Here is a 12,575-nt window from a genome sequence, read left to right as displayed (position 1 = left end):
CGTTGTCAACATTAAAGTTAAAGTTAAAGTCCCCTTAGTTGTCACACACACTGATGTGTGTGCAAAATTTGTTCTCTGCATTTGACCCATCCCTTGGGAGAGCAGTGAGCTGCAGCTGCAGACACAGCTGCGCTCGGGGACCATTTGGTGGTTTAACCCCCCAATCCAACCCTTAATACTGAGTGCCAAGCAGGGAGGCATTAGGTCCCATTTTTCAAAGTATTTGGCCTGACCCGACCAGGAATCAAACCCTGATCTCCCAGTCTCAGGGCGGACACTCTACCACTAGGCAGGGGCGCAGATAGGATTTTCAAACCACACACACACACACACACACACACACACACACACACACACACACACACACACACACACACACACACACACACATACACACACACACACACACACACACACACCACTACCATCACCTACTGTTCCACTTTTAGTAGGTGATAGTTAAGGATGATTAGTAATTTAATCTAAAGTCTAATCTGAAGTCTAAAGCTACCAGAAATAGATAAACACCTTATTTCAGAAGGAAGTTGTCTGTTGTGATTGACAGGTCATCGTTATTTAGCTCTGTGTTATTGCAGCGGGGCTCATGGTGTTAGGTTTCATACAGGGAGCAGCCAGCAGACAACTGAAGTCCATAAAAAGGCCACCCACGTGGCTAAAGCTTCCAGCAGGCAGTACGGTGGGCAAATATTTTTGGATAAACGATGACCAGCGATGTTCATCTAATTATTCTAAAAAAGGTGCTTAATGGCACAAAGGGAAATGAAATTAAAATGCACCAACCCTAACCCAACCCTAACCAATCAGGACATCATGTGTTAGAAGAGCGTAATGTTATTTCTTTCTGACACTGCAATCACTTGGCCATTGACTTGGTTTCAATATGAGGCGTCGTCTTATCAGCCTCCATCTTTCCCCATAAGTAGCTGGGTGGTCTTGGTAGATCTACACTACCTCAATGTTTAATTTTTCCCAGCTCACACACCTGTCACTGCTCTCTTGTATCTGGTTGTAAATCTTGGTGATTGATTTTAACGGCCTTAAATTAGTGCTAATGCTCTATCAGTGCCTTTACAAATGGCATCTTATCTGCAATCACATTCTCTGGCCCTGTAGATTTGAGTGCTTTGCTATGTAACTGTTGTCTTTCTGTTTGTCCTCCACAGGAGATTGTGCTGGTTCTGTTCTTTGGCACAGAGTATGTGGTCCGGCTGTGGTCGGCAGGCTGCCGCAGCAAATATGCAGGCATCAAAGGACGACTTCGCTTTATCAGGAAGCCCATATCAATCATAGGTGCACCTGGCATTTTCCTTTACTCCCATTTGTACATCGGATGTTGAATTGTAAAGTGTTCTAGAATAACATCAATATCTTTTAACATTTTATATATTTAAAACTTAGCTGATTCTAGTGTTTGTTTGTTTTTTCATAGATTTGATAGTTGTCATTGCCTCTATCATTGTGCTCGGCGTCGGGTCAAATGGCCAGGTGTTTGCCACGTCTGCCATCAGGTAAAGGGTTCAGCAATGAATCAAGACGATTCTTCAGGCACTAGAGGAGTACAGACGCTTCTCTCTTTCGCTCCCTTATCTTTTTTTCCCAAGGCTCTTTGTCCTGTCAGCCCACAGAGCGCTTCTCTGCATTTCTTCTGAAAAACTCTATTTTTACTAACCATGGATTTGATAAATTGGTCATTCAATGCGATCAATAAGATTTTTTCAACAGTGAGAACGGAGCAGGGGGCTCCCACATGTCCACAGGGGACACACCCGGTGGGATATATTTTGGATTCCTGGAAGGAGTGGATGATCATATGCCTCTCCCAGCTGTCCATTGAGGACATCGAAGACGTGTGGATATTCGGCCTGATGATCACTGGATTTCTCCTGATTGGAGTGGGAGGATATCTGGTTTTCTGGAAATTTGGGAAGACGGGAGCGATTGGAGGGCGACCCGCACCCACGGAAAGCACCGTCCGTGTGGAGACTTCTCAGACTGGGACGTTACTCGAGGTGAATTGTAAGCTGGACAATGTTCTAGCTGCGATACCGGTATTAGTGCGCAAAATGGATGTCATCTCGGAGAGGGTCACCAGATGGTATGGACAAGTTTAAAAACCCAAATTGGCTTCACTGAAGGACTGGAATGATCAGTTTAAAGTCTGAAGGCAGAGAGTAAAATTATCTCAGCCTGATCCAAACAAATTCTTGCTATCTGAATCTGACGCCCTGGTAGCCTTGAGCGGCAGGCAAATAAAACCCCCATGAAGGAATGCAGATGCTGTGAAATCCTGACCTACCCCCGCCTTTGGATTGGGGACTTCAGCCTGGCGAGGTCATTAATCTGTGGGAGTCAATGTACTCTTTGCTTCTCCCAAGATCTCCCTCCCACCTGTGACTGTACAGTAGATGAGCTCCGTCGATGGCTGCTCTCGCTGGGGGAAAAAGGATCCCAGCCCCCCCCCCCCCCACCCCCCCCCCACCCACTCCCACCCCCCCACCCCCCCCTTCCTATTGGAGTCTCATGTTTGTGTAATGTCTGAAGTCTGTTGCATATATGTTTGAGGTGTAATTTTGCAGAGCAAAGCTGCCCTCCTGGTGGGAGGGTAGCTGTGAAGTGCCTTTTGTTTTTTCCCTCCACCTGAACCAACCCTCATGTAAACCCCTCTTATCTCTATTAAGGTAGCGCGACTCAGGGTTGCGAATGTCCACAGTCACCAATTCTTGTCATGTGTCTTGCCCATGTATGTCTGATCTCTGAATTGTGTGTACTGAAATTCTGATTTCCCTCTGGGATTAATAAAGTATCTTTGGTTTGATTTGATTTGATTTGGTTGCTGAATAAAAATAACAAATGAGATGGCTTCATGTGTTGCAGGGGCATCCGTTTTCTCCAGATCCTGCGAATGCTGCATGTAGACCGACAGGGAGGAACATGGAGGCTTCTGGGCTCTGTGGTTTTCATTCATCGACAGGTACGCAGAAAAAACATCATCTGTTACTGGAAGTTAAGTTCTACTCTCTTTTTTTAATTGTGAAAAACCCAAAGCCTTATTGTACTGACATGACCATGTCGGGATCTTTTGCATGTAATAGGTAAGGTAAATACACGGACCTAACCAGTCTTACATACTCCGACAGTAAAACTTGTTTTAATCCCCGTGAAAAGTTCTCCTTCTGACAAACTCTGTGTGTGTGCACGCACGTGTGTGTGTGCGTGTGTGTAAAGTCTACAGAAGACACAGCTTTATAAGGGAAAGAAAACACATATTGAATGTTCCTTTGTATTAGGGTTCACTTGTTTTAGATTTTTCTCAAGCTGACACACACAATAGAGTTGGTCTTAATCCCTGAAGAACATCATGGTCCTTTGTTGAGGCAAACCTGACATTTATGGTTTTGATGTGCCAGAATAAAACGTACTGTTGAGGATTAGCCAGACGGGGTCAAAAAGGATATTGTGGCATGTAATATTTTGCTATCTATTTAGTCCAATACCATACCACTTTATTTATCAAACGCGTTTCCAATCAGCACGAGAACTGACCAAAGTGCCTTACATATAGGAGAGGAAGAGAAGTACTAAAAACATTCATCATATCATAAAACACTGCTAAAGATAAAAACAAGTAAACCTAATAAAATACAGGTAATGAGCTACATTGTAGCCACAGCTGCCCTGGCAGCTACACTAACAGAGGCGAGTCTGCCGAACACAAGCACCACCAGTCCCTCCGAACACCACCTGCAGGCAAGTGCCTTGCCCAAGGACTTGACAACTGCGACAGACTGAGCGGGGCTTGGACCCTGCAACCTTCAGATTACCGGGCGAGCATTTAACTCCTGTGCCACCGTCGCCCTAGCGTGGTATCTCATGGAAAATATTGACTTTGAAAGGAAAGTAAAGGCTTTCTGACTGTGGGGTGTACTCATTTATTCTGAGCACTGAATATCGTAGATTATTTTAAGTTTTTGATTGGTTTTATCCCTTAATGTCTACCCTAATGAGAGTGGTGCAACCTGTAGACAAGCCACCATAATTTGGTTTTCTGTCTGAGCAGATTGACAATTGGACTGCTCTCTGAAGGAACAGAAAGATCCCTCTTTTGGGCTCTACCTGTGGATGCTGGATTAGAGACAGGTGTTCAGTGTTCGCGGCTGAGCTGGTGGCGGTGTTGTGTGCCTTGCATTTTGTGAGGAATCATTTGCCAGTGCGCTCCATCATTTGCTTGGACTCGGCAGCTGAGTTGGCAGCTTAGTGTAGGGACGGGCTCTAAATGTAGGCCTGACCTACTAGTCCCAATCAGGTTGTTGTTGCACGAACTGGGCGTTATAGGTTGCAAGGTCTGTTCTGTTTGGGTGCTCGCCCATGTGGGAGTGTTGGATAATGAGGGGGCGGATGTAGTAGTTAAAGATGCCCTGATGATGGCCGGTGTGGGGTTGAGGTGACGTTTGCCCGGCTGGAATTCAGCTCGGAAATCGGTCAGTTGATCATGAGGATGTGGCAATCATCCTGGACTGCAGGGTCTGACGGGAGGAGATTTTTATGGGCTGCGGCGAGTTGTGGGTAGTCGCTGGTTGGCTGTCGCTTGCAGGAGGAGGGACTCAGTGATCTTGACTTGGTTAAGTCTGGGTCATAGTGACTTACTGAGTGTGTTGTTTCTGGTGCGGAGACATCCAGATGGACTTTGCGATTGTGGGGAGTTCAAAACCATGGGACACTTTTTTCTTCATTGCAATCGATATAATGGTGGTGGTGGTGGTGGTGGTGGGGGGGGGGGGGGGGGGGGGTTCTCTTTTTCATTGTTTGGGAGCCCTTAGTGTGACGTGTTCAGTCTGAGGACTTTGCTGGACTTGGAGGACTGGCGGGGTTAAAGGTGCTTCTGAGCTTTCTTCACTTGATAGGGATGTAGGGGTTGGGCATTCGTTGCTGTGGTAGCTATTTGTGTACTTGGTGTCTAACCTACCTGTTCCAGGGAAGAAGAAGAAGAAGAAGAAGAAGAAGAAGAAGAAGAAGAAGAAGAAGAAGAAGAAGAAGAAGAAGAAGAAGAAGAAGAAGAAGAAGAAGAAGAAGAAGAAGAAGAAGAAGAAGAAGAAGAAGAAGAAGAAGAAGAAGAAGAAGAAGAAGAAGAAGAAGAAGAAGAAACAAATACCGTAGCTGGAGGAGTAAAGACGTAACTTGCAATTACTGCATATCTATTGCAAATACTTCTGTCATTGTGCTCAGATATCCCCAGTATTCTCGTCTGATTGCAGACACGGTAATCACTACCACACCCTTTTTATCCTTCCCCCAAACGGGCTTGTCTCAGTGGTGAATGACGCAAGGACTATTATTTCCCAAGTAAGTCCTGAAAGATTTCATGAAGCTTAAAAAGATGCAGAGAAAAGCCTGTGTACAAACCATCAAAACATTGCAGAATAGTGAGGCCAAAGCCTGTTTCTTCATCTACACAGGTATGACCCAAACAATCCTATGGAGATAAATGAACATAATGTGCATGTATTTACAGATTATGTGTTATCTGAGAAAAGCAGTGGGCCTTCTGCAGCATGAGAGTTCATTAATAAAACCATTCCCAGCAGTGATGTCCAATGGCTTTTCATTAGGTAAATACTATTACCTGACACTGTATTTAATTTCCTCCTTTTTGATTTTTTGTTTTTCAGGAGTTGATTACCACCCTGTACATTGGCTTCCTGGGACTGATTTTTTCCTCCTACTTTGTCTACTTGGCGGAGAAGGATGCTGTAGATGAGGAGGGCAAGACAGGCTTCTCTAGCTACGCTGATGCACTGTGGTGGGGCGTGGTAAGGCAGATTATCATTAACCAAAATGTGTTTGTATAAATGGTCATGGGACTGTTCGTGGGAGTACATAGGATTTCAAAAGCTGTTTTGTATTTTACTTCGTAACATTTGCTCAATGAACATTACTGAGTATATTGTTTTGTCTTATATCTTTTTGTAGGGTATCAATCAATCAATCAATCAATCAATCAATCAATCAATCAATCAATCAATCAATCAAATCAAATCAAAGATACTTCATTAATCCCAGAGGGAAATTAGAGTTATTAGTTATTATATTACATTATATTGTATTGTGCCATGTTGTGATGTTTCCTATCGTATTACATTGTTTTGTATCAACTTATGTAGAATAGTCTCTTATTTTATTGGGTTGAATTGTATTGTGTTGTGTTATGTCATGATGTATGTAATTGTGATTTGTTAGGTCATGTGGTATCACATGACACTGTCTGTATCGTGTTGGAAAATATGTTAAACTCTGATGTATTGTGTCATTTTGATTTGCTTTACATTCATTGAGTTGTATCATTTTGTGTCGTATTGTTAGCTGAGCTAAACTGCATTCAGACCGCCTACAACTCCAAGGCAAAGCTTTACATTGCAATGCACAAATGGGCTAATATTTAAAACTTTAGCCAGTTTTAGCCACCCTGCAATTTTAAAACCCTTGAATATTCACTGACCTTGTTTGATGAGCTCCTGCAACGTCACCAGAATGATTTCCATCCAGTGTTGCATTAATTTTTCATCAAGATCTTACACTTAAGATGGTAGAGTCTGACTGCGGCACAAAGCCTTCTCCAGCACATCCCAAAGAGTCTCAGTGGGGTTAAGGTCTGGACTCAGTGGTGGCCAATCCATGTGTGAGAATGATGTCTCTTGCTCCCTGAACCACTCTTTCACTATTTGAGCCCGATGAATCCTGACATTGTCATCTTGGAATATACCCATGTCATCATGGAAGATGGAGTAACCTGATCATTCATTATATTCAGGTAGTCAGCTGACCTCATTCTTGGAGCACATCCTGTTGCTGAACCTAGACCTGACCAACTGCAGCAACCCCAGATCATAACACTGCCCCCACAGGCTTGTACAGTAGGCACTAGGCATGATGGGTGCATCACTTCATCTGCCTGTCTTCTTGCCCTGATGCACCATCACTCTGGAACAGGGTCCATCTGGACTCATCAGAACAGTTTTTATTAGTGTGTTGGAAAGTTCTCAACCAAATTTTAGTTGTTTCAACAATCTCCTAAATGTTTTCTCTGCTTGATGCCAATGATCTGACCCTTCTCAAACAGACTAACATCTTTTCCATGACCACCGGATGTGTCTTTCTACATGCTTGTTTAAGAAACGAGAAGCAACTCATTACACCAGTTGGGTTTTAATAACTTGTTGCCAGCTGAAAGATAATCGCCCATGCAGAAATTATCCAATAGGTGGCTCCTACCTATTTGCTTACTTAAATCCAGGTGGTGACTTATATTTTGGCTGGGTGGTGTAATTATCTTATTGCCTGCATATTGTGTCTTCTCAGTGAGTCTTCCTTGTTCTAAAGGTGGCCTAACGTGTTGTATTTTATTTTCCAAACATAGCTTGTAAGTTTAATCCTTAAAATATTTATAATTCATGACAGAAACTTCCTGCTAAATGGAGATCACATGATCTGTACAGTGCATTCCCAAAGGAAGTTCTAATAGGAAGAACACAAGTGGCCACCCTGATTAGGCCACATTCCCAGTTATATTATTATACCCTTAACACAGATGCCATTGTGTTGATGCTTTCTGTGCTCAGAGTTGCTAATTCCTTCATGTGCAGGCTCACATTTCTGGAAGAGTAATTTAACATGTGAATAGAAAATACAGAATAATGAGAAACCTATATCAGCCTTGTGCGAAGGATCAGTATTGAGTGTGATAAAACATTCACTTCTTCTTCTCTTCGGCTGAAAGAACTTTTAGAGCACCAATATAAAGTTTTGGTTCCCTTAATTAAAACTTTAATTGCAGGATTACGACCTTTATGTTGCAAGGGTTAGAAGGGTCATGCTGCTCCTCCCTCTGTAGGCGGTTATTTGTGTTTTTCTTTTCACAATTCAAAGAAAAAAGTCCCACTTGGGGATTTGCACCTTTGTGTTTTTCTGAAACTGTAAACTTGAGAGTGATGATATGCTCTTGCGTTGGTTTTGGCAAAGTTTGTGAGGGGTTTTGTGTTCACTTGATGAAACTCAGCTTTTCCCGCAGCGAGTTCCTTCACTTGGCATGGGTTTCGCATTCAGATGTGCAGGTGCACTGCACAGCTGAAGAACAAGCCAAGGCCATGATTCATATCCCCTTCTGTTTCTCCTATGCTCCCCACCCCCTCGCTAACCATATTTGCTTCTTATTTTTCCCAGTTAATAACAGTTAATAGCTTTTTAATTGATCTTCTTGGTGATCTCAATCAAAAAGGGTGTGTCACACCAACTCTTTTAGTGCTTACTCGCGCTCCGTGGAGCTTACACAATGCCTGTAGAAGCATTCATAAATACACATAATCAGTGTACAGGTCCGTGACCTTTGTGCAGCTCCCTCCACACACTCTCCTGTCTGAACGAGAGTTTTTTTAATAGATTATTCCACTCTGATGTCAGGAGGACATTGTTTAGACATTGGCTTTGTGGATGAGTGATTAAATCCCTCAGAACTCCACCCTCTCCCTAATCTAAACCCGCCCGCTTTTCCTGCCTCCCCCCCCCAAAGCTCCTTAAAATGTCTCACCTTACATCAGCCGCTTTGTGTTAGCTCACAGCAGCGGCTCACCCAGCGACACCCCGCAGACACCCACAGCGAGCCGAGTGTGCTCTGAATGTGTCAGAGCTGGCTCGTCTTTCATAGTGGGTGTACGTGCAAGTGCAAGAGGTATTTATTCTCCCTCCTTAGCCCGGCAAATTCCTACACTCAGTGAGGATTAGTGGATGGGAATCCCATTCCCCTTGAGGAGAAAGAACATCAAATGCTCCAACCATCGCTGGCAGTTGAGGGGCGGCACCACTGTGGCTGATGAACTTCTTCTGTTGTTGTCGACTAGTTTCTAGACTGCTGTGGGACAGATTAAAAAGCTTTGCATGATTTTAATCGAAACCATGAGCGAATGGAATAACTTTTGTTTTTGGGACTATAGTTGTGACGTTTGTCATGCAAATGTGTTAAATACATCTGTACACCAAGTCTGTATTTATTTATTTTTGTTGTTGGTGGTAAACAGCTTTGGAGATTTGTTTGACTTATATGGTTAAATTTTCCAATTACAAGCACATTTGTATTTATGATCAAGAAAAAAAGCACAAACACTATAAAAAAGAACAGCTGAACACAGTCTTTTCCTTTCAGAGACGTGTTCCCAGTTCGTATACATCAGTGGTTCCTAACCTGGGGGTCCCGACCCCCACAAGGGGGCGCCAAAGCCTCTCAGTGGGTCGCCAGGACCTCTCCACTTTAAGGGGTTAAAACTTCATTTATTACTTGTTTATAGCCTACATTTTGCTCACATTTTTTTCATGAGTGAAAAGTTTGCTGATATTAAGACAGGAAATAATTAGTACAGAAAAAGTAACACACTTTTAAGAACATTTTGCTCAGCTCACAGTTTTATTTTCAAGTGTCAAAAGTTCATTAAAGATAGGACTGGTTGATTAATCACAGCCTTTACAGTAAATAATCTAGAATAAACAGTAATATACACATTTAAGTACATTTTGCTCAGTGTATTTTTTATGTGTCAAACGTTTATTGAAAGGAATGATTGATTTATCAGTGTTTACAAGAAGCAATGTGTTCAGAAAAGTAATACAAACTGTCAAGCACATTATGCTCTGTTTGGTTTTGTTAATGACTTTGTTCTGTACTGGAGCCTACTAGTCTGAAATGTGGCACACAGGTACAGTAGGTGTTCCAGAGTAGGGATGTGGTGAAAGTTGTACATCAGCTATGAAGGATGATTTTTTATGATTTTTTGAAAAATGACATAATTCTATTGACTGTATTGGACTGAATACAAGTTTGATTTAATATCTGAGGATTTCCACAGTAAATCTGTTTGTACTGGAAGAGAGAATGGGAGGGGGTCGTCAAAAATTTTACTGGTAAAAAACGGGGTCCCTTGGGAAAAAGGTTGGGAACCACTGGCATGGTGTTGAATGTATCGTGTTTGATATGAGAAATCTTTTACCTTTTTCTCCTCGTCAGGTGACCGTCACCACGATCGGTTATGGGGACAAAATTCCTCAAACATGGATCGGGAAAGCCATTGCTTCATGCTTCAGTGTCTTCGCTATCTCCTTCTTTGCTCTACCTGCTGTAAATACAGTTTTTATTTCAAAACATATAAAAATCTAGTGTTGAAAAAAAAAAATTACAAAATAACTGAAATTTAGTGTTTGATGTATTCTGAGGTTCTGCGTGTACTTTGTCATCCTGAGACCTAATTCTGTCTGTTTAGGGTATCCTGGGCTCAGGGTTTGCCTTGAAAGTTCAGCAGAAGCAGCGACAGAAGCACTTTAATAGACAAATCCCCGCTGCAGCCTCTCTCATCCAGGTATGCATTCAGACAGCAAAATGTTACTTTTTTTTTCAGTTAAAACAATTGAAGTCATTTCAAATTGCTGCTGAAATAAACTTGTAAGTTTGTCTATAATAAATATGTTAGTTTCTGACTGGATTGTGCCTGTTGGGAATTAAATCAGATACCAAATTATAACATTTTTTTGTTGTCATCACACAAAACCTTTGGAGTTTAATTAATGTTGGGATTACAATGGAATTATTTTTACAAGTAGTCTCAATTTAAGCCGGGCGTACACTGTGCGACTTTTTCACTTTTTTGAGCCGATTTTCCACTCGTGCGAGAATCCACGACATCGGGGCGAGTTTTGTGCCGAGCGGTCGTGTAGTGTACAGGGGGTTACGAGAGGCGATTAACACCACGTGACCAGCTACCGATCAGCAGTCGTGAGGTCGCATGGACTTTTGGCGTGTTTAATATTTTGTTCGTCTCTCGTGAGGGTATCGCACTGTTGAAGCGGCGCTGCGAGCAGCTGCAACCCAAAATGTATCAGAACCGCTCACGGCGCATGCGCAATCCTGCATCAACACCGCTCGCCCGCTATTTCCCTAATAACACACGTTGTTCGTTTTTGTTTCTACACGTTTTTTTACTCACAAAGATTGTCAAGAAAGCGTGTTTGTCGTGTTCATGTCAAATTAAACTGATCACAAAACACAGATTTACTTTCTTTATTTCGTTTTCCTCATCCAACCCCCATAAATCCCTGTGTGTCCTCCTGCAGCACTCCTGAAGGACAACAGGCAAAACAAGACAAAAAAAGTCTGACGTGTTGAGTAAAAACTGCTATTTTTAGCATATTTTTAGGGCCGACGTGTTGCTGCCAGACGTACAGTGTGAACAGTCAGGTTGCATGCGAGAACTGGGTCGTACAGTGTGAGCGCCTGGCTCGTGAGATCTGCTCTGCGAGGAAGTCGTACAGTTTGAGCTGAAGGTGAGTGCTACGAGTGAAAAAGTCGCACAGTGTACGCCCGGCTTTAGTCGTAAAATGTCTTATTCATGTCTGTTTGTTCATAATTCATCCTGATTTAGTTTTAAATTTCACCTCTAAATGTTTTCTTTTGCACTCATTGAAATTGAGAAACAAATAAAAAGGTTCTTTTGTATATTAATTCTGTGTGTTTCTTCTGATCTTGTTACCAAAAGATCACATAATGGCCAGACTTTTGCTGGCGAATGATCGTGGACAACATTTGTGAGGGAATTACAATTGTAAAGTGTTACAGATCTTTTTACATTACAATTGGAAACAGTTTTGTCATGATTTAGCAATTAAATACTGAATTACACCTGAAAACCTGTTTTTTTTATAACATTTCAGTCTTTGACTGGGATATTGAAATCACAGGAAAACAAGGAGACATGCCTCTAGCTTTAAACTGGACTGCAGCACCGTACATGTTACCGTGCATGTTTATGAAATGAGTTGGGTTGAACAATAACTCACATCTTCCACTCTCTAGTTTTCCAAAAAAAAAAAAAGAGAACTTAAAAGAGTTTTCTAAGTTTAGTCTCAGGGAATAAATCCTGAGGTCCTATCCCGTAGTTTGTTCCTGGAGCTGATGTAATCCTGTTTTAAATCCTTGCCAGTAATGATGGTGTTTGCCCTGATTGGTGTTTCCCAGACTCTGTGGAGGTGCTATGCAGCAGAGAAACCAAACGGCTGTGCTGTTACATGGAAAATGTACGTCTTAACTCCAGAGGGTGTGGCTGCAGCACAGGCTGACAACACCAGTCCCAGCATCAAGAAGCTCAACATTGCGGTGATTTTCTCTCTTCCTGATTTCATGCGACAGTCAGTGAAACCTCACAATAAGAACATGAAACCAGGTGTTTTTACTTCTTCATGAGAAGCTGAGAAGGATTGTGATATTTCTTATGAAATTTGTCAAAAATCAAAAATGATCAATGTTGCTAAACATTTTTGGGCTGTTTGATTTCATGTTGCGTTTACGCACCCCTCACCGTATTGCATCGTTGTACAGTTCACCTTTTGCAACAACGTTAGCAACATTGTACAAAGGCCATGAGGAATAACAGGGCAAGCTGAGTTCCCACAAATATACACACACACGCGTAAAATACACAATGGCGAGAAACCACAAAACCCCACACAGCAGCCCCTCCTACCCT

The 12,575-nt window shown here is 42.4% G+C and overlaps 1 protein-coding gene across 1 annotated transcript in view; it reads left to right on the top strand.

Moving 5' to 3' along the window:
* kcnq1.2 (potassium voltage-gated channel, KQT-like subfamily, member 1.2) overlaps window positions 1–12,575 on the top strand; it is a 322,797-nt gene that overhangs the window by 50,898 nt on the left and 259,324 nt on the right. The window contains exons 3-9 of the mRNA XM_054733559.2: window positions 1,185–1,311; window positions 1,451–1,529; window positions 2,896–2,992; window positions 5,688–5,828; window positions 10,067–10,177; window positions 10,320–10,415; window positions 12,068–12,205. Of these exons, the coding sequence (XP_054589534.1) occupies window positions 1,185–1,311; window positions 1,451–1,529; window positions 2,896–2,992; window positions 5,688–5,828; window positions 10,067–10,177; window positions 10,320–10,415; window positions 12,068–12,205 (789 nt within the window). The remainder of the gene's footprint in view (window positions 1–1,184; window positions 1,312–1,450; window positions 1,530–2,895; window positions 2,993–5,687; window positions 5,829–10,066; window positions 10,178–10,319; window positions 10,416–12,067; window positions 12,206–12,575) is intronic.

This window comes from Nothobranchius furzeri, chromosome 4, assembly GCF_043380555.1.
Source record: "Nothobranchius furzeri strain GRZ-AD chromosome 4, NfurGRZ-RIMD1, whole genome shotgun sequence".
NCBI lineage: Eukaryota > Metazoa > Chordata > Actinopteri > Cyprinodontiformes > Nothobranchiidae > Nothobranchius > Nothobranchius furzeri.
This window is presented reverse-complemented; position numbering and strand designations above follow the sequence as displayed.